The sequence below is a fragment of the Melospiza melodia genome, chromosome 2, assembly GCF_035770615.1.
Source record: "Melospiza melodia melodia isolate bMelMel2 chromosome 2, bMelMel2.pri, whole genome shotgun sequence".
NCBI lineage: Eukaryota > Metazoa > Chordata > Aves > Passeriformes > Passerellidae > Melospiza > Melospiza melodia.
This window is the reverse complement of record NC_086195.1, coordinates 119453285-119476717: the sequence shown is the minus strand read 5'-3', so window position 1 is coordinate 119476717 and position 23433 is coordinate 119453285. Positions and strand designations below refer to the sequence as shown.

The following is a 23433-nucleotide window of genomic DNA, read 5'->3' as shown; positions in this document are numbered from 1 at the left end:
CTACTGCAAATGTTAACTTCTCCTGGTCAAAACCAGGACAGGAAGATATATGAAAAACTCATTTATGCTTCTTTCTCAAAGTAGAGAGTTGCTAGATAGCTCTTAGGCAAAGTAGGCAGTTAAATGTGATGGCTGTTGTGTGTGGTCAGGTTTCAAAGGCATATTAGTTATTTAAATGGGACCCTAACCTTTAAATTCCTGAGTTTACTTCTCACAGGTCTGAATCATATCTTCCCCAGCTAGTTATTCCTATGCTGTTACCATTTTGGGCATGTGGTATTTTCTCCCCATGTTGCATTCAGATTCATCTGTGGAAGCAAAGCTCAGGGCAGAGACTGCTGGCTGTGAAAAAAAAATATAAATCAGAGGCTTCAATTAACACTGTAAATGAAATTTTTTGGCTGGCCCTCAGGTACCACATCAAACACTTCATTTTTGCAGTTCCAAATCCTCCAAAAATTGAAACATTCCTAGATTTTTCTTCAGAAGACATAATTTGAGTGAAATATGGAATCTATGTCCTGTACTCCTTGCTTTAGATTACCAGGGCTAACAGATTCTGTTTACATATTTAAAACTAGTGTTTATAGGAGAAAATTCTCAAAAGTGTCTGTGGGTCAACTTGTGGAGCAGATGGAGTCATGAGGAACCTGGATGCTGCATATGCCCAGTGATCCCAGAGTGATCCTGCTGAGACTGGAAACCCATCGGTGTTAGCAAGGCCTTCCCATGGCAGCAGTGTGGGCTGCTGGCAGAACATGCTGAGCTTAAAGCCTCCCTCATGCTCATCCAGTTACCTGGTAAATACATGGCATAAGTGACTTAGAAATCTGATTCACAACCGAGTGAAGAGCTGTTGAAAGTGCTACCATTATTTAAGCTGTCATCAACACAAAATGTTCACCAGGCTGGAGTTCATATCCAGTTGTTTAATGAAGGCAGGGCAGGCAGGGCATGGTTACAAGTCCCAGGCCTGCGAGGCACAGCAAGGAAGGCTACTCATGCTGAAAACAAGCAGTACAACCAGACATACACAATATTATGAACTGCCAGCCTCCAGCCTTTCCATAGCCGTTCCACCAGCGGAACTCTTCAAATTTTTAACTCAGTCCTTTCACATGGATGAACCAGACTTGGAGCTTCCAACCAAACATGCATGAAAATGTGATCTTTCCCAGACTCCCTGAGGTGAGGAGCTCTGGTGCAGGCATGTTCTGCAGTGGAGGAGGAGATCTTGGCATAGAGAGGGATTTTCTGAGCCAAGGAAACCCCTGAGACTGGCCAGGAGTTGGCAACTCACAGAAGAGTTGCTGATGAGGTGTGAGTGGGGCCAGGAGATAGGGCAGGGGCCCCCCCAAAAGGATCTGCCTCATCTATCCTGGTGTTGGCCAATGCCTCCACCCACACAGAGCTGCTGAGGGGAGAGGCAGCAGTGTGGAACTCACTCTGTGGGTAGAGCCTGGACCATTCTGGGGTAGGGACAGGCAGCAGAGCTGTGTAACATCAGGAAGGCTGAGGAGTTAGCTGGTTCCAAGGACAGTCTGCAGTGGACACCCAGCCCCACATGCAGAAGAATGGATGCTTGCTAGGACAAGGACCAGCAACAGGCACATGTTAGGGTGCCCTTACCGAAAGGTGCTCTTCCAGAACCACTTCATGACTCTGCAGACTCAAGAGGGAAGACTCATTGCATTTAGGAGAGGAAGAAGGATTTCAACACAGTCAGATGGGCTGATGAGAGGACTGGAGTATCTCTTCCATGAAGACAGGCTAAGAGAGCTGAGGCTGTTCAGCATGAGGAAGAGAAGCCAGCAGAGAGATCTTACAGCACTTTCCAGTACCTGAAGGGTCTACGAGAAAGCTGGAGAACTTTTTACAAGGGCATGTAGAGATAGGACAAGGGGTGAGTGGGTTTCAATTTAAAGAGGGCAGGTTTAGATTAGATATAAGGAAGAAGGTCTTGTGAGGATGGTCAGCACTGGAACAGGTTGTCCAGAGAAGCTGCGGATGCCCTGTCTCTGGAAGTGTTAAAGGCCATGTTGAATGGGGCTTTGTTCTAATGGAAGGTGTCCCTGCCCATGGCAGGAGGGGTGGAACAAGAGGGCCTTTAGGATTGCTTCCAATCCAAACCACTCTGTCATTCCATGATTTGGGGGGAAAAAAAAGTATCTTTAAATCATACACTCTGGCCTTTGCTTGTCTGCTGACTGGACCTTCAACCACCAAAGCATCACAGGCATTAAATAGTTAAAAAAAAAAAAAAAAAAGCATATTTAGCCATTCTCAAATCATTCTCATCTTACCAACAATTGGTTCGAGTTTCTGAATTTTCCAACTTCGTAGCGTCACAGTCAGAGTTATGTTAGGTTCTCTTTTAGTTTGCACATACCTGATGTATAGTCCTCTCAAACCAGGCCCTTGTAAACAAGCATCTAGTGGTGATTCATCCATTGAAGTACATAAGGCCATTCCACTCCCTCCCAAAATTCATTCATTTTAAGGTAATTGCATGAATTGAGTTGAGGGAAACTGGAACCTATGAAGTAAGAATCTAAGACATTGCCATATGCTCTTTAAAAAATTAGCAGAGTTGAAAAAGAAATCCAAAGCTTGGTCCAGCTTTGCTACACAGAATACTTTTTGGTTTTTTTGGCAACACTAATTAACTTCTGGCATCAATGGATATTGGTTTCATCCTTCACTACAGTTGCTCTATTCTACAACTGTGGATTGTGACTGAAACATCACCTTTGTGCCACTGAACCATTTACCATGCTCATGCCTTTCTTTATAAGTCCATTTTAGGAGTCCTTTCTCCTCTCTTCAGTTCTTTGTGGTCACTTGTCCTTTGTCCAGTCGTGCAGAAATTATGTAAAAAGATGTGGGCTCTTGCCCAAGTGTGAAGAGACCTATTTAAAAGAGTTACTGAATGGTACTCAGGGAAAACAGCTTTATTTCTTCTTTTGCCACAGGGAAAGCATTGGTAGTTTTTCTGACAGTATTTAATTTGGCAGGACTCCCTTAAAAATCAGTGCGTGTTATTGATCTGTACATTAATTATTTCCCACTACAGAATATTGGATAAAGAGAAATAATATCCACAGCAATTCCCTGGAGACAGCAAGGGGAAGGATATCAAGAGATTTGGGCTGATTTTGTGACTTTAACAATTTTAAGTTAACACTATTGGCAGGTTAAGGCCAAGTTTATTTCCAGTTGAACTAAAATAAAAGAAAACTTCTGATGAAAATAAGTGAAAGTTTGAGCGCAGAGTTCAGAAACGAAAAATATTATTCATAAATAGATATGAACAGATGAGAGGTAGATGGATTTGGATGAGATTTAGGCTGGCATTTTTATTCCTCACATAGGAGCTCAGAAATAGCAGGCAGAATGACTGAACAATCCAGGAGGGCAGTGCAAGAAAGAAAAAGGACTAGTAGAAATCAGAAAAAAGGGAGCATTTTTTTAATCAGAAAATTAATTTAATAACAGCACATGGGAACAAAGGCATGAGGGAATGTGAAAGGGGAAAAAAAAAAAACAACATTACATTACACCAGAGGTGCAAGCTGAGGAAATTAATAAGGGCAATACTCATGGCCTGATTATGAATATATATTTGAAAAGGTGATATCAAGGAAACTTGAAGACAAAAGAGTTATTGCTTGGAACGCAAGAAAGAATGATAATAATCCACTAAGAAAGCCTTGAGAAGGCAAAGGAGGAGGTAAAATACCAGTCAGAACTAGCATTATCTTTCTCCAGCTGTCAAATGACTTGGAAGTGAATAAGTGACTGCATACAGATCAATATTTTTCCTTATTCTACCTGATAAGGCAGCACACAGAATACAAGCCTGCATCTGTTACAGATTGCCAAATATCTTTGTAGAAAAAAACCCATATCTACCTATAATGTGAAGTGAGAAATACCATTGCCAGTGGTTTAATCTGAAAGACTGCTAGAAAGCTCCTTCTGCAAATACTAGCATTCCTTGGAAACTCCACCCTTTGCCTTTACTATTTCTTAACTAAAATGGCATTGTCTCCAGCATGCAGGGATTTGATGCGAGTTAGAAAGTTAGAGTATAAAAGATAAACCAATGCTTCCTTTTCTTTTAACGCAAGTAATCAATACTTGTTGTGAAGAACAAATATTGCAACGTAACAGAGATACCAAAGTCCTTGAAGGCATCCAGAGAAGGGCACGAAAAGCTGGTGACAGGGCTGGAAGTCATGTCTTGTGGGGACCAGATGGGGACTTTGGATTTGTCTAGTTTGGAGGGAAGGAGACCAAGGGGTGACTTCATTGCTCTCAGCAAGTTCCCAAAGAGAGGAAGTGGAGAGGGATGTGTTGAGCTGTTCTTCCTTGTGTTTAGTGACAGGACACATGGGAATGGCTTAAAGCTGTGCCAGGAGAGGCTCAGATTGGACATTAGCAAGCTTTTCTTTACTGAGAGGGTGATAAAACACTGGAACAGACCTCCTAAAGAGGTGGTTTGGTGTCCCAAGCCTGTCAGTTTAGCAGTTATTTGGAAAATAGCCTTAAAAAGAGGCTTTAACCTCTCGTCAGGCCTGAAGTAGTCAGGGAATTGGATTGTTGTAGGTCCCTTCCAACCAAAAGAATCCTGTTCTGATGTTACCAGTCATTTGCCCAGCACAATCTCTTCATTAATTCATTCTTTACTTAACATATCAAGTTTTGATAACTTGATAGTAATAAAGAGCTGACAAAGGCTGGAGGGTTTGAGGGCAAATAATTATTTCCCCCTTCAAACAGTTTCAGAAATCTAAATAAAATCAACAAAGTATTTACTGGCTTTTAATTTTGGCATTGGTCTGGAGCAAAGTTATGTGACAGCTGATCCTGGAATAAATTTATACAAATGTAGGGGGTCATATAATTATAACCAATAAACATTTATAGAAAATAACTCCTGTCAAACTAGCTCAGTGTCATCTTCTGAGTTTATACATTTCTGGTTCTATAACATACATTTGTAAGTTGTCTCACATGATACAGTATTGTTGCCATCCTTTTGCAGAAGTTCCATACCTTCTTGGTGATTTCTCATGGTCAGCTCCTCACAGCACTAACTCCTTCATCTTCACAGTAAAACCAACAAACTACAATGCTCTCCTCACCCAGCTAACCCCCCCTTTTATAGCACTCAACCTCATTGGACACAGCTGTGGCCTGTTAAGGGCAGGCCTGCTCCTAATCTTTGGTAATTAGTACAGCTGCAACTCCTCAGGGGCCTGATTACCTTCTGCACTGTCTTTATTTTCTTACATTCTATCCCCCCCACCGTAGGACATTTTGATTAAGAAGCTACAATGATAAGATAATCAGTGTCACATATAAATTACCAAATTTTGACTACTTGGAATGATTTATGACATAACCAGAAGAACCATTATTTGCCAGGACTTTCTGTTGAGATACTACATCTTTTGGCTTGATGCTACTTAACACTTCTTTTAATGACAGAGAAGCAATAATAGCATTGAGACTTGCTAAGCTTACAAGTGACACAAAGCTGGGGAAAATGGGCAATAGTACCTACAAGTCAGGTAGTTCTACAGCCTGGATGGAAGTGACAATATGTATTTCTGTGCTTCTGAAATTTTATTCAATTTGGAAGGAGGTACTTAGGATTGAAGCCTAATTATTTGGCTTTTCCAGAATTGGACCTGCCATTCTGGGTGCTGCAGGTCTAAAGGCTATGTAATAGTTCTTGTGAATTAATAGTTATTTCAAAATATACTCCTTGTTTGAAGGTATGGCCAGAGTACCAAGCACAGGTTTTGCATATATGCTCAGAGCAGGATTCTTTTCTGGAATAAGAATGTTAATATATTGTTATTTTTAACATATATTGTATATGTTATATTAATGCAGCTGCTATTAAATTAAGATCTAAGTCTGATGCCTGCACTTCAAGAATTATTTTGAAAATTTGTGGAGTCCATGAAAGAGACAGAAGGCCTATCAGAGACTGGAAATAATTCCTCTTTTCAAGACACCCTAAGTGTTTATCTTGATGGATAAAGGGTGAAAGATTGCTATCCCTAAATGCCTGCATGAGAAAAACAAAACTGGCTAAAAATGCTTCAGCAGTCTAGCAAAGATGTGCTAAGGCTCAGGGTCTGAGTTGATGCTAGATGACTGCAGACTAGGTCTCAGTTTACAATCTCACTCAGTTAAAACAGACTCGCTTGTTTTTCCCAGTGAGAATAACTAGGCATTGAAAGAACTTCAAGGCTTGCAGTGCAATTCTACTGCTAGAATTTCTTAAAATAAAGATAGAACGCCTTTCTAAAAGATGTTCCACTTTATCAATAACTTTGGGGTTTGCAGCTGTGCTTTCTTCAGAAGAAGCTCATACCATTCAGAAAATGTAGCCAAATAATCAGTATAGTCTCCATCAGAAAATGGCATGGCCAGCAGGGAAGGGCTTCCAACAGTGAGATACTGCTTAAAGCCATGCACAAGAGCATATTAGGGACAGTTGAGGTGGAGTAGATGTCAGGATAGATAGAAAGAAATGGGATACTCCATTCCATGATTATATAAAAGATGTCACATTAATATAATACAGTCACAATGATTGTGAATAAGGCCAAAGTCATGTACGTTTTTCTTAAGCAAAAAGAATATCAAGTGAAGCAAAACGGGTTTTTGTTCAGGGTTTTTCTTTATTTAAAGTGTAAAAATAAATTTTGAGGAAGAAAAAGATAACATTTTATTTGAAAATGTTCATATGGGATTTTTTGATGGCTAATTAAAAACTATTTCAACTGGTTTGGGAATTACAAACCCACCAAATCCAATCCTGTGGGACTGTGTAACAAACTGTGATACAAATGGGTCTCCTCCCAAAAACAACAGCTCTTGGGAGTAAGAATTTCAATACTAGAAATAAATGAGAAGTGATTGGCATTGACAGATGTCATGAAACTGGGGGTTCTCAGTGCTTTTTAAGAGCAAAGTGAAAGCAACAGTCATTAATGTTGTGTATCCTCAGATGTGCTACAGTATTTGATGCTCTGTGGAATGTGGAAAAATATTCTTTTCAAAAAGCATTGCACAGCTCATCAATAAACCCTCTCAGGAGAAGATTCCTACATAAAAGACATTAATTTTCACTCTGATCCTTCATCTACTTTCACTGACGTTGGCAGCTATGGTAATTTATTGTTGTTTTTACTTCATCTGCTATTGTTCACTTCTATTCTTCAAACACAAAAGAAAACCTATGTATGGAAAATAGCAAGAGTTCTTAGGAATAGTGAGTAATGGATCATGCCATGCTGTGCTGCATTTATATATTGATTTTGTCTCAGATTGATACATTAATTTAAATAGAGATTATGCGTGTAACTTTTCTACTGATAAGGCAAAAATTGAACTGGACTGGTAATCATGGATCAAAGTCCGCTTATGATATTATACATTTTTATTCCCATTATGTGGCTGGATGAAACTGCATTTTTTAAGGTTCTTACAATATTACTTATACCTTACAGCAGCCAAATTTAAATTCCTTTGTTTTCAGTGGTTCCATGTTTCAAAGAATAGATGAAGTGAGACTTCATGTTGCAAAATGAAAATGTCATTATGGCTAAAGTTAATAGGCCTGAACATCCTGAGAGTGATTCCGGAGCTCATAACACCTCATAGATGAACAACATGCTACAGCTTCACAGGGCTTAGTGGGAGGAGAGCTTTATATACAGTAGTTATGACTGCAAAGACAGAATAGCTGTATTTGGCAGGACAGCTTACATAATATATAAACATGTAAATTTTATTTTTGCAAATAAAAGAGTCTTGATAATGCCACCAAATGCTAAAATAGTAGTAATTTTTTCCCTTCTATTGTTTTAATTTAATCTGGAGGTCAGTTGTATTCATGGAACTTGACTGATCTCCTGAGTGCATTCAAAGTATCCCATACACTTAACAGAAAATATGGGATATGGAGAGTGGAATGATTGCAGTGGAATGAAAAGCAACGGTCTTTGAAAATGGCAGTTTCAACTGTCAATGGCACATCAAGAATTGTTTAGGGCACAAGAAATACTGACTAATAGATTTCACATTACTCTGGTACACAATTAAGTTTTAAGAAATTGGGTCTTTTGCTTATTGTATTTCAGTACTTCATTAAAAGTTCCAGTATACAACATATGTATTCCAATGATTCTGGGGAAAAAAATCAGTATAAAGAAGTTAGAAATTTGAACAAATCCAATTATTTTCCAGATTCAATAATGAATGCTAAAATCAGAGGATGTAATAACTTTATGTGCTGAAAATATAGTTACTAACTTTTAAAAACAGTCTTTTAAAGTTCATTTAACAAAACTGTCATTTTACAAAACTATTTTGAAAGTGCTATTTGCATCAAAGAAAATGAAGGTTCAGGAAGGAAGAACAAACAGCAAAAATTAAATTATTTTATGGTGATAAAAAAGTTGATAGCCTCAAGTAAAAACATGTTTCTTGTTATTATAGTCTTGATGTTACGCAAGGCAATAAAGCCAACATAATATCCCGTGGTTCTGCCAGGTTAGGAAGGTCTAACTTGATTTTAAAAATTCCTTTTCCTTGAGACAACCTGGAATCTGGTCTTTGTTTTTCACATTCTAATCTTACAACATTTGATTTTTATTATGTATGCTAATACATATGTGTATGCTTATAATTGAACATGATTTCTACAGGCACAAACAGTGCTATTAGGGTTAGTTGGTGTCTTGAGGGTTTTTTTCCACTGTGTATTGATACAGTAATTTGTCTATGATAATGGGAAACTTTAGCAATGATTTGGCATCACAGTATGAATATATTTCTGAAAAATTTGCTTTTCAAATGTAAGAGCTGAAAGCCAAATCTAGGCTACACTGCACTAGTGCATGCACACACACACCTAGACACATCATGATAATGCCAAAGGCAATTATGAACTCAAAACCAGAGATCTTAGAGTCAAAGAAAGCTTTTTTGATCTAGTGCCTAAGATCCTTGCCTGTGACTAGACATCTAGTCACATTCCTGCTATGGCAATACATGTAAAAATGACACCTCTGAAGCCTAGTACACATTTTTTGTGAGGTTAAACGTGTAGTTTAAGCAGAAATGTAATGGTGTAGCAGTGCCTTTTACTACTACAAGAACACTTACTTGAGATAAAGAGTAAATATCTTTCTCTGCTGTACACAAGCTCCCATCCAAGCACAATATCCAGGTGTCACTGGAATAACTAAATGCCAAAGCAGCATAGGGGAATGTAAGACTAACCCTTAAGTGACAGCATGGCCTTGATAATTTTTTTCTTCCTTTTGTCTTGGAAGCATTTGTTCTACCCTACCGTGGAACAAAAATTTTTCCCACCAATGAAAGCTCTTTTTTGACCGACCCATTTTGGAGGAGTCAGAATGAGCCTGCAATAAGTCTTCAGCATTTCTTCATTATTTATAATGATGCTGAAGAAGATAAAGGCATTTTTAATTATACTTCCATGGCTCTCATTTGATCTACATTTTTCTTCATGATAACTGCAAAATCCTGTTCTCACCCATGTCTTTTTTGTTTTAATGATAGCTGATTTTGGAGTCATAACCACCTGTCCGTACATTAAGCTCTTTCTTCTACTATTTTGTAGAGTTTTTTGATCTTCCAAAGTTGAAACTTGCTCTATACCTGGCTGGAGATTAACTCATGTTAGGATGGGTTACCAGCTCTGAAGACTGACCAGCTGATGAAGTATTAATTGAAGTAATCACAATCCATCCTTCTTTTCATCTTAGTAGTTCTAGTAAGAAGATAGCTTGACCCTCCACAAGGTGTATCTCTGAGGTGGGATGAAGGCCTGGGATGTGAAATGAGCAAGCTCACGTGACTCTTCTATCTTATTTTGAATCATAGAGATATAAAGTAACAGAATGGCTTGTTGAAAGAGGTGTTAAAGACAATCTTGTTCCAACCCCATTGCCATGGGCAGGGATGCCTTGCACCAGACCAGTCTGATCAGAGCTCCATCCAACCTGGCCTTGAACTCTTTCAGGGACAGGGCACCTACAATTTCACTGGGCACCCTGCTTCAGTGCCTCACCTTCACAGAAAAGAATTTTTCCTAATATCTAATCTAGTAGTGCTCTCTTTCATTTTGAATCCATTCCTACTTGTTCTGTCACTACATGCTCTTGAAAAGAGTCTCCATTTTTCTTGTAGGCTCCTTTCAGGTATTGGAAGTCTGCACTTAGGTCTTCTGAAGTCTTCTCTTTTCCAAGCTGAACAATTCCCATTTTCTAAATTAGGCAGGGTTGGGTTTTGTAACACTGCCTGTGTTTCTGCCTGACTTTGAACTGAGATATTCTTTCCAGCCAGTGCAGAATCTGGAGTCATGTCTTAAACCTGAAACTTGCACATTTCCAGTTGGCACCCGCACTGCCACAATAGTTTTGCTTCCAATTCCACATGCATCTCTTCCAGCAAACCTCTCTGGTGAACATTTTGCAGAAACTTCTGTAGCTACTGGTTAGAAAACTTCTACTTACTAAGAAAGAAGAGAAACCTGGCCCAGGAAATTAAAAATGGAGCTTTGGGAAGCAAAGATCAGAAAACAGGTTCGGGGTGACATGAATAGTTAACAACAAGATTAAATAAGGTCTTCTCTTGACTTCCAAATGAAAAAATAAAATGTAAAAACCACTGAAGATTGGAAAGTCAGTTTGATTGCTATTAAGTAAATTTGATTTATTAAGATAATGAGGAATGTGATTCAGTCTCTGTGGTCTTGCTGATCAACAAAGTAATACTTGTGGCACACAGTGTGACTCCTCATTTTAATGACTAGGCTTTTCTTCTGAAATCAAACTCTTGCAGTAACATGGACAAACTCTGCCACTCCTCATTATTCTGCAGTTCCAGTGATGGACAATTGGCACGTAACCTTCATCACACGCTGAATCTGCTTTGTGTATGCATTATACCTTCATATTTCAGTCTTTGTAAAGTTAATAATTTTATTTTTTTTCTAAGTTAATTGTCAACCTCAGAGTATAATGGAAGGATGAATGAAAATGTGACATAAGATAGTCTAGTATAATTTGAATAAAAAAATTTTTTACAGTATATAATTTTGCATACTTTTAAATTTATTTCTTTTTTATTTAAATTTATTTCTTTTATTTAAATTTATTTCTTTTATTTAAATTTATTTCTTTTTAATAAAGAAATAAAGCATTCTGCTCAAACATTTTACCTTCAAGGGAGCCATTCTTGGTGCAACGCAAAATTCTAGCAATTCAGGCCAACAGATCCTTAGTCTTCAAAAGTGAAAATTAATTTGCTATAGCTTAATACTGCTCATTAAAATTCACAGCAGTTATTACATGGGAAATCATTATTGTTCTAAACAGTGTCCTACTTTCAAACTATAAGTCCTATGGGTAAACAGCCAGCAGTCATGTTGGTTTCATGGGAAGCATTGCTACACTATTTTGATTATTCCATATTTGCTGCCTAAAGGTGCACGTTTTGCTCCCTTTATGGAAAACTGATCCTGCTCTATTTTGCCTCAGGATCATTTTCAGTATTTAAGTGAATTGATGGCTGATCATTTTGTTCAAAGTAAGTTTGCCTTCCTGGGAATATTATTCAAGTCGTTAAAAGGTAGAATTCCTCTTTGGGTTTAAAAATGAAGTTTATTTGTATTAGCTATTCCAGTGGTCCTTTGATAGAAAACCACTGTGTGATTACTTTCAAACCAAGTGCACTGGTTCAATGACATGCAGTTTGGAAGGAGATTTTTCCCATCTTTCCTGCACTACAGAGCTTTGTCACACAATGACCCCCAGCTGCCCTTCCAGCAGTGGCAGTAACAGCAGGTGGAGCTCTAAAGGCTTCCAAAGGTACAAGGAGGCGCTGAGCAGAGCTCTTGGAAGTTTTTCTCTCCTCTGGATTGTGCATGACTGCAGGATATACAGAATCAATTGTATCCCAGAAAATGGAGTCTTTTAGAAGAGAGGGGAGCTTCTTTGCACAGATTATTTTGTGTGTATAGAGAAAAAAATGCACATACTGTGGCTACTTTTCTTTAATGTGCATGCAATGCTTTCACATACATAGAGAATATTTACTTCTGGAAGGAATAATGTGAAGAATAATATAATCATCACCATCAGCAGCAGCACCAGCAGCTGCGTGCAGTTTGGAGTAGTGCAATAGGGAAAGTTGCCACAGCACATACTCTTGTACGTAATGTGGCTCTTGAATATAATGAGAGAATCCAGTAATCTCAACAGAAGTTTTCTTGGCTGAGGATAGAAATGAAGTGGTAATTTAGCTGAACATTTTAATTTACCATAGCTATTAAAGAAATTTGTTCAGTGTATGTTGTACAGAAGCATGCTTGCCTCTGAGAGCGGCACTGGTGCTTTCAGCTGGGGGAAGGAAGGAAGGAAGGAAGGAAGGAAGGAAGGAAGGAAGGAAGGAAGGAAGGAAGGAAGGAAGGAAGGAAGGAAGGAAGGAAGGAAGGAAGGAAGGAAGGAAGGAAGGAAGGAAGGAAGGAAGGAAGGAAGGAAGGAAGGAAGGAAGGAAGGAAGGAAGGAAGGAAGGAAGGAGGGAGGGAGGGAGGGAGGGAGGGAGGGAGGGAGGGGAGTTGTGTGTATCCTAAAGGATGAAGACATCAATTTTGACTGGGAAAAGGAAGAAAATAACTAAAATACCCTTTAAAATATCAAGAAGGTTATTATATTTAAATAAAATAACTTTGTCATCTTCCCAGGAGTAGCCCAGTTTAGCTTCCACCATGGAATCAAGGGATGTGGTCAGCTCCTTATGTAATCTGCAAGTGTCTACAATGGTTTTGTCCATATCTCTGCCCTATGCTCTTGTTTTTTAATCACAGGAGAGAAATGAAAATGTTTTGAATACATTCACCTTCTAAAATGTGCTTCTAAAGCAGATAAGACAAACCATATACTGAAAGTACCAATTTCTTTTCATAAGTCTAGAAAGGAGGCCACAGTGTGCAGGTTATCTGCAGAATTTGCCTTCTAGATGTCTAAAATCACAGGAAATTAATCCTGCCTGAAAGACACTTAATCAGTTAATGACTAATTGTGATGATGGACTCTCTACGTCATTTAATGTGCCATAATTTTCTCCCACTCTCATGTTTATCAGGTTTATTTTCATCAAAGGCCTTGGAGGCAGAGACTCTTTATTACTTTCCCAGTATCCTACAGTGCAGTATCTACTCCTACTCCTGCTTGCTGGGCTGGGTTTCATGACCACACTACTGAGAGGAGCAGTGACTTGTGTGGGTACTGGAATTGTTTGTGTCATACATTTTATACACAGTGGAGGTGTGCAGATTGTGCTTGACTTTATGCCATTCTCAGGCAGCTTATCCATAAACACACAGCTCTAGATACAGGAACTAAGTAAAGGAAATGGAAAGGCTTGACACATTTCCTGTAGAGTCTTTGATTTCATTTTTGCTCATTCTTCTACCTTGGTACACAATGTTTGACTCATTAACATGCTTTTTTTTGACTCACTTCTTTTCAGTTTGCTCATGTCAGTGAAAGCACTGGTTTACATTCCACCTGACTCTACACCTGTTTCTATGAAATTATTTCGTTTCTGTGGTGTAAGTCTTTCTTCAGTGCAGCAAACTAGCCAAACAGTAAGCCCGCAGAACCTGTGGTTACTAACCCACATCAATTCCCTGGTGCCATTCCCTACACAGAGAAGACTGAGGGGGATTAGTGGAATGACAATAATCCTTAGCTCACAATGTCATGATGCACTGCAATACCTCCTAGTTGTAACCAGAGTGATCCCTTTAAGGACAGCTTCTGAAATGACTTTCCAGTTTCTTGGGGTCACACAGTTTTCACTGGCACAGTTGTTGTGAAAATGTTTGCTTTGGTCTAACAGAGGCATTATGGAAATATTCACAGGCTTGTCAACCTCTTCCAAATATATCTATCTCAAATGGATGTACTTTAAATGTAGGAACTTTTCCTTTTCACGCATTCCCAAATTCCCACAATCAGATTTTTATTTACCTTTAAGTTTCTAACTTATGGCAATTCATTGATTTTACAGTGACTTCAGAGATGCTTTGAATGAAAGTCAGTCTTACTGAGTTAATTTATTTTTTATATAATATTTAGCTGTAGTGAAATTATCCAGTGTAAGAAATGCATTTCTTTATATGTCCTCTGTTGCTGGATGATTAAGCTTTAATTTGCCTCAACTAATAAACGCACTGTGCTTCTGCTTGGGCGAGTTGTATGTACATTCCTCGGGGGATTAATCTTTATATGTTTCCAATTTCTTCATTCTTCTGATGGTTTGCTGTAAGAAGACAGAGTTACTTAACTATTGCAAATGATGCCTTCTGCAAATTCATACTCTAGAAAGTTAAGGTTTGTAATAAGAAGCCATAAAATTTATTAGGCCAAACCTGATGCAGTCAGACAAAACCACATAGAAATTCTCTGGCATATAAGCTCTCCTTTACATCTGAAGTGGAAGCAACCTACTTCAAGTGAAGTACAGAAATCAGTCTCAGTTCAGTTTTATTACTGCTATTCACCATGACTGTGTCAGAAAGTGAACATCTGTGAGGCTGAGAGAGCTGTTGTAGGGCAGAGATGGTAAGGTCAGTAGCCTCTGCTGAGGAGAGAGGAGGGACAGATTATTATCCCCTGTGGAATCACAAGGATTAGCAGAAGAGACACAGTGAAAAAATCATGTACTGTGGGATAAACTAACCTTCTTACTGATTTCTTGAATGTATGATTTTTACTACACAACAAAACAATAAACCTTGTGTTCAGACTGACCTTCTGAAAATACCACAGATGGCCACAACTGTTTTGAAATGCCAGCATTGAGTTCTAGTGTCTATTAATGACTTCTTTTGTAAAGGCATGTTATACTCATGTGCATGTTACATTTGCCAAAAAGACCCTATTTTCAGATTCATATCTCAAAAGAAGGTAACAGAACTCACTCAAACCTGAAATTAAGGCACAGAAGACACAGCCCTCAGAAGGAAGAATTTTGTGTGTAGTGATTGCAGAATCTGGTGAATGACAGTACCTTCACATTTGAGGCCATGAAGATATCCAGAAATGCCATGTCTGGAAATTCAAGATGCCTTTCAAAACTTTACTCATCCGGAATGATTGCTGAGAAGCTCTGCCTGTCAAATACATTATTTCCACAGAGACCTAAAATTTAAGGATTTTACAATGGCAAGATTTATTTAAATTTCACATGAGAATTACTGTGTAGATGCTGCTGAAACTCTAAAAAATATTTCATATGCAGTTTTTATGAAAGTTAAAATATTAGCAAGTCAGTGAACAACTATCTGTTTCCCATACAAATGAATTTCCTTTTTGTGCTATTATTGCAGGTGATTATGTAGTCATGACTATATACTTCGACTTAAGTAGAAGAATGGGATACTTCACTATACAAACATACATTCCCTGTATATTAACAGTTGTTCTTTCCTGGGTATCCTTTTGGATCAAAAAAGATGCCACACCAGCAAGAACAGCATTAGGTAAGTTGTTAATAATTCCCTTTTCTGATGGTCCTGCACTACTATTTGAAAATGTCAGCTTCCTTTCAAAGAGACCACTAGGTATACCCTTTGGATTATTGCTACTACGTCTTGCAGAACCAGATCTACTTATTACTGAGACCACTGGGTTTTTTTCCTGTAACAGGGTAATTAAAAGTAAACTAATCTGACCCATTGGATGACACTGCCATCTATTTTGCATAAAACTCTTGAATTAATGTCTGTCTCCTTGTTCTCACCATGATATTTTAGTGACATTTTTGAAGACTTAATTAATTGCACTGCTGGCTTCCTTCCCTTCTGTAACTCTCCCCCACTGGCAATTATGTCTTATATATACAGAAAACTGTGGGATATAATAGTATTAACTCATGCAAAGTGTTTTAGCTTGCATGCTTGAAGTTAAGCTTCACACTGGGTGTATTGATATTTTTCATAGATTGTGAATATTTATGCTGGTTTAGGTTTTCCCGAAACTCATTTTTGTCAGGACCAGCATGTGTATTTTGGCAATGTGCTTTAGTGTACACTTAGAATTGTTGACTCAGACTTAGATTTTTTTTTTTTAACATCTGTAACAACACCTGCAGGTTTTGACAGCATCAAGGGTATAGGGGTATGTAACAACCAATGATATATAAACATCAGAACCAAAGGAGAAACAATTCCTTAGTTCAGATTGTGATTTCCAGGTCTGCCAATATGAACTGATTCAGTAAACTACCAGTCTAGGAAAAAAGGGGAGCCTGTGTCAAAGTTTGCATGTCTGTTTTCAGCCATTCCCAGTGCTTCATTGCATCCTCCTGCTGGAGTTTGTTACTATGTAGGTCCATTTTTCTGAGGTTATTTTACAGGAAAGGAATATTCAGTCCTCATTCCCTCCATGTGAGTGCCAAAGGGCCAGTACACCACAGCTCCAGCAACAGGATGGACACAAGACTCACAGTTACTCTGTTGTCCAGTAACACCTCCAGAACAGCAAAAAGACCATTCACAGATGAGGGCAGAGCAGCTTACAACTGCCTGTTCCTGGCTGGGTAGACTTGCCTCTGATAGTCAGAAAATTGAGCAATTGGTCTTAAGTATAACTCTCTGCTGAACTCTTAAATTGAACTCTTTTCTTCTTAAATGAGGTGACTCAAGGGAGATAAGGAAAGATTGACTGTTCTCCATCTTTTTTTAAAAGGGAGTCTGAAACCCCATGCATGGGGAGAATCACGTAGCATCCTGCTGGATTATCCTTCTTAATGCAGAAGAAAAAAGAGACAAAAGACATCTAACACTTTACGTTATTGATTTGCCATAAACATTTTTCAAATCCTGTACCTAAGGGTGGTCCCCCACACCACAAAGCTCATTTTTCCACATAATTAGACACAGAAGTATTTTAGATCACTAAGCACTAATGTGTGACTCTCCACCTCACCCCTCAGCCAGCAGGAAGTTCAGAGAAAAAGTGTATTCAGATACTGAAGTCATTAATTTGGAGTAAGAACATAAAAATGAGTTGTTTCAAGCTTCTTCTCTATGGATGTCATGACTCACTCCTAAAACTCTGACTGAGAATTTAATTTCATAGGCTAAAATATGACTTTTCTAAAAGTGAAGCCAAGTATATATGGGTCACTTCTTTTGTGCACAGAATCCCGTTGCTCCCAAATCGACAGTGGCTCCCGGGATGCAGTAAGCAGGTGCTCCCATTGTGCTGCAGACTTGCATTTATAATGCTGCTTACAAATCTGTCTGACCAACAGCACACATCCACATCCTGACAGTGGCACATGGTAAAATTGTGAGTAATGCAGCCCAAGGCAAACTACTGAAATTGTCCTACTAATTAGTTGAAAATAATTGTAGAGACTCTGTGCAACAAACCTTCTCCGAGTGTAGCTGCATTAATGTAAAGGACTAGCACCATGGAAATATTTATCTCTCTGAAATTAATGAATAATTTCCAAAGTTATTGGCAACTACTCACAGTTACATGGAGGACAGGTTTTATTCCCTTCTGAATAATGCTAGCTGATGCATTTCCATGCTGGGAGAAAAAAATGTTTTGGGTTTGGGACCATAAGTATTCTTTCAGCAGTGATGTCCAGAGACGTTAAAACGTTCTTTAAAAACTTGGTTCTTTAATCCCCTTTTTACATGCACCTTGAGGTACTAAGGCCCAGACTGGCAACAAGATTAACTCAAGTCCACCTAAAGAGTCAGTGGGAAAATGGAAGTAAAATTTGAGTGCTGGATGAGAACTGTGTTTTTTGATCCTGAGTTATTCTGCTCTTCCTTCAAAGAGAAAGAACTCTCTGCAGCTTCTGCTTGTATCTAGTAATCAAAATTATCTCAAAATGTTCTAAGTCAGGAGGCAACTTTTCCCTGAAGAAAAGTTATCGTCTGAAAAAGAATAGGTTATTTTCTGTGAAGATGAAGGGAATTAAGTTAAACTGAAGCTTTCATTCAGTTTCCCTGTACCTTTCAAAATGGGTATTATATGTAATAGGACCAGGCAGTTACTACAGAGCAAGATTGAACTGCAGTTTAAAAAGATACTGTGGGTATCAAGGCCAGAAATGTGTTGATGCAAAAAAAAGATACAGATGATATTTAATAAAAAATGAACATTGCTTTCCTTGCCATTTCATCTTTACCTCATTCACTAGAAAACCAAGAAAGTACTCAAAACAGGGCCAGAGCAGAAAGATGGAGTACTAACGTTATCGAAAAGCAATAGCATGCATCAAAGCAGAAGACATTTCCTTTAGTGTCCCACCAACATAACCTCAAGAAAATTAAAAATTAGCCTTGCTGACCAGAGTTCCTAACACTGAAACTCCTGCCACCTCACTTTGCATATGGCAGTCCAGTAAGCAGATTTCAAGCAGTAATAATTTTAAATAACTGTTTAGACCAATGATCTAAAAGTTAGAGTATTTTCATGCATTCTGTAGATCTGCATAATTTGATCTTCTAGTCAATCCTTTTTGTTGTATCAAATAGCATCTTTGCTATGGGATTTACTGGGAGAATATAACCTCCCAAAATGGTATTTGCACAGAGACTTGTAAGCTTACGCATACAATTTCTACCTGAAAATTTTGATGTCAGGTTACCTCAGAGCTGTCCTTAGCTGATACTAAAATTCTGTTGAAATAGATAGTTCATGAGCCCTGTGAATTTCAATAACAGATGCAAAGATCACTTTGCCATACGGGACTCCACAAAGTGAGAGACTTCACAATTTCATCTGGCAAGACATATGCATTTGAAACCACTCAACAAACTGAATTTCCTTAGCATGAGAGATGAAATGAACTAAGGATATGGAAACAAGATATTGTATCTGGAAATAATGGTGCTGAACTTTATTCATACATACACACATATATACATATACATACACACACACACACACATATATATTCTGATTTGTAAATGTACAGAAATACAAAATTGTATCATCTGGTGCACCTTCTTTCTCTTTCCTCTCTGTATGTATCCCCATAAACTCATTTTAACATTTTAAAATGTGTGCCTGTTTGCTAGATGTAAAATTGATACACTAGATAGAATTTTCATCATTTCAAAAACTCAGTGCTTGTTTACAATGTGAGCAAGAATCCAGTTGCAAGCATGAGCTGAGGTGATGTTTCATATTCAGGCTTAAGGCATGGAGTAGGATACAGGTGAGTTGAGGACTTTTGTGCATAAACTAATGATGTTTTTTAGCCTTTTAATAAAATCTGTCCTATCACATGATGAGTGGGAAACAAAAACTTACATTTGAGTCCAGGTAAATGGAACTCTGTGTATTGTACTGGAAGAACTCTATAGGTTTTGAGGATTTTTTAAGATAGTAAAATGCCTGAAAGCATGTACATGTGGCTCAGAAAAGGACACCTTTGTGTCAGAAATCTAACTGTGATTTAGGAAGTGTTGAAGAACTTGATTTTATATTGTAGGGTATGTCGTGGTCTGGATGTGGTTCTTTTGAAATTAGTGACTCCCAAGGCCCGGATCAAGCCCATGCAGAAAGCGATTGACATATAGTTAGTAAGGGTCAAATCAAAGCCAGCCAGTTCACACCTCCTGCACTTGGGCATCTCTGCAGTTGGCCACTGTGATAAATGGCTAAACAGAGTCTTTGCAGCTTTTTTAAACCATCAGCAGGGTACAGACCTGATGTTGAGGGGTCTGGAGAGGTTGCTGGATCATGCCTACCCTATCTGCTTATACTGGGAGGTAGCATAGATTTCAGGAAATAGCTTTTAGGTGTCCAAGGCACACACAAAATCCACACTTTACACTTCCTATCAGCATTGCTTTCATCTTGGTTATTGACTTGTGATTTTTTTTCAGAAACTTCCTGTTTGTTTATTTCTGGGTAATAGGTATATAGGGAATTCAAGTAATCATTATTATTCAAGTTTGAGACACAGGCAATAATTTGCCTTCTGTCTTTTCCAGGGACTTTCTGTTGTCTTGAATGGAGAAGGTTGTTCTTTTGAATCACTGTAGCTTGTAACTTTACTAGTCAGAGATGGACAATCCTTCATAAAGAGAAAGTAGTCAAAAGTAATCTACAGATACTTCTTTCTCTCCAGAGTGCTTTTAGTGAGAAGTTATTTAACTATAAGGCATAACTTCCATCATTCCTTGCCATTTCAAACACTATGAACCATTGTGAAATATCATTTTAACTAGAAAAAAAGAAAGATTACCTTATGGCTATGCTGTTTGTTGAAAAGGTTCTCTCTTGAGACTTTCTTGTGGGAAAGCTTTATTTTTTTTCCCTAGCCAGTAAGAAGTTGGATTTTTTTTTCTATCAGAAGACATGCAGTTCATAACAGGTTGGGAATAGAAAGACTGCTATTCCACAGGAATTAAGAGAAACTGTATGTATTACTAGGAATCAAATAACTTACATGACATAGATTTCATTTTAGCACTGGTTTTATAATTTTGGATATTTCACACTAATCCCATTTTGTTCACTATTACTATATCAATCTCAGAAGTGATGCTTTGTATGAATTAAAAAGGCTAGCTCTGTTAATGTTGCATCTGAAGTTTGTATGAGAGTCTTACTCTGCTGAGCAAGTAACATTGATTTCCCATACTCAGAAGGAAAATGGCACTGGAGGACTCCCAAGGAAGCAATGGTGTGAAGACATACTTTCAGAATTCATGGTCAGATCTTAGCAGAATCTTTTTTTTCCCCTCACACCTCTTTTTGATCATAAGATATTTTCCTGAGAGCACTACTAGTGTGGAATAGAACGTCTTTCCTTCAATGCTTACTAACCTTCTTGATTTTATTTTTCTGGATTTAGTATCTTTTCTGCTTCATACTTCTCTTCAAAAATTTCTTCATTCTCTCCCTCACCCCCATCTTCAACCTTACTGGGATCAGAAGGAAGAGATGAAGAAAAGCATATTGAGATGCATAGGAATGTCACTTTTGCAAAGATGAAAATAAACAACAGAGCAAATCCATGTTTACAAAATAACTTTTTCCCTACTGATACTATTTTCCATTATTTCTTAGTACTACCAAATAAATTAATTACTTGGGTACACTCTGGATTCCTGTTTTGTATGTTTATTTCCAAAGATTCTTCTGTGATATGAAGAAGTGATGTAGCACACAATTAACTCAAGTTTCTCCCTGCAGGCATCACCACGGTGTTGACCATGACAACTTTGAGTACCATTGCAAGAAAGTCATTGCCCCGTGTCTCCTATGTCACTGCCATGGATTTGTTTGTGACTGTATGCTTTCTATTTGTATTTGCTGCTCTGATGGAGTATGCCACCCTCAACTACTACTCAAGTTGCAGGAAACCAAACTGTACTAAGAAGAAAAAGTCGGTAAGATGGGAGCATTTAAATTTGTTTTCATGTGCAGCTCAGAGAGCAGATAATCATTTAATGGTAGTCTGTAATCCCATGGCACTTCACTCCTCCAAGATTTTCCCACTGGTGTGATCTGCCCTGAAAGCTGATGGAAAAGTCACCCACAGTAGCAGTAGGAGCAGTTGCGTGCCTGCTGAGTGAGGTGTGTTCCTAACAGAAGCAGCCTGCTCACCATGGAGCAGCAACCCTGCCTACACATCCTTTGTCCTCCAATTACTGTGCCGGTAGTTGGTGAAGTCTCCCACTGAAACAGATTGCATAGCTTGTTATACAAATAAATGCACATCAATGTATATTCAAATGCATTGCTATTTCATGGCTTAACAGGTCTAGAAATATTTATGAGCAGAATTTCATTGTCTCTGCTGGGAACTAGCATTTGGTTTAAGCCCTGTGCACAACGGTGCAGGTTCACAAGGACAAAAATGGAGGTCACTTAAAAAGGTTTTAGGCATGGCTCATTTTTGGCCAAAAAACAACTTTTCATTGTAACACCCAGAAAAACACAAAAGCTATCTATTTAGAATCAACTAAAACAATAATGCAGGAAGAATTGCCTGGTTTACTTCATAACTGACTATAAGAATGAGAGGGGGCAGTTTTATAGAGAAAAAAAATCTCAGTGTAAACATATGGAAAGGGGCTGGCCACTGGAAATCAAGCAATAAATATTATTTGTTCATAATCAGTAGTTGGAGATGTTGGATGCCATTGTGTGTAATGGAGAAAATAAGGACATTTGAAATCAGAAATCAAAGCCAAATAGGAAAAATGTGAAGAAGGAAATTGAGGAGAGAGAAGCCTAAATTTAGGGAATAATAGGTCATGATGTAAAAAGGGATTGAATGAAGAGCTATAGAAAATGATTGAATGAAGAACTAATGAAGGAAAATCTGAAACAAATACGGGATTAGAGAAAGTCTAGAAAGCCACAGACTTAGTCAATGACGACTCCATTAAACTTAAAATAGCTTCTTACAAAATGCATTGCTCACAAAAGCAAAAAATTGTTACCGAAAGAAAAGTTTGAGATCAAAATGAACTTGCTAGTGATCAAACTAAAATTGCCATCCTATAGAAAGACTGAACTAAAAAGTCATGAGTATCTTTGTTAGTAGGATGTAATTCCAGACATGTGAGTGAAGACATGAGAAAACATGCAACATTGTCAAGATTTAAATCAAGACCAGAAAAAATGCTCAATTACCTATTGCTTGAGCATTTCATGGGTTAAATAAATATTTTAAGTCTATGAAAACCAGTCATGGATTCTGTTGAAGTTTCATGCCGTTTTCAAGTGTCCAGAATATTATGGTGAATATATACAGAACACACTGCATGGAGTGTTTTATGCATTTAAGGGCTTGATCCAAGGAATACTATTGAATATAGATGCATGTGAAGCACTAAATATGTTTTCTCCTGAATAATTCTTTTCTTATCTTTATTTAAGCTACCTGATGTAAGTTTTGGTCATGTAATGGTAAGTAAGTTACTTTATTCAGTGAGAGAATTGGGGGCACAAATAGATGGTTGACATTTACTTGCACTAATTCCTGAGAGAGCTGTATTGCTATGTTATGCTTTACCCTGACTTCACTAAAAATATTGCTTTGCTTTTTTGTTAAAAGGTCAGTTTGTTTTCAGCTGTGGCAGAGGAACATAGCTGCCTCTTTCTATAAGGACTTATCAAGTGATATGAGAGGGAGAAGGGTCAAGTATACAATATTATGTGTTATTTTTACCTCAGAAATTTTGTGTGTCTGCTTTATATAATACAGAAGTTACAACATTTTATGAGAAAGTAATAAGCACAAGTTATGTCATAAACTTCTATGGAGTTTTAACTAAGTTTCACAGAAAAAAAGAAAGTTCATTTATGCATATGCAAAACC

The 23433-nt window shown here is 38.0% G+C and overlaps 1 protein-coding gene across 1 annotated transcript in view; it reads left to right on the top strand.

Annotated features, from left to right (window-relative positions):
• Positions 1 to 23433, top strand: part of GABRG3 (gamma-aminobutyric acid type A receptor subunit gamma3) — a 298094-nt gene that overhangs the window by 264027 nt on the left and 10634 nt on the right. Inside the window, exons 7-9 of the mRNA XM_063149731.1 lie at positions 15452 to 15604; positions 21297 to 21493; positions 22992 to 23021. Of these exons, the coding sequence (XP_063005801.1) occupies positions 15452 to 15604; positions 21297 to 21493; positions 22992 to 23021 (380 nt within the window). The remainder of the gene's footprint in view (positions 1 to 15451; positions 15605 to 21296; positions 21494 to 22991; positions 23022 to 23433) is intronic.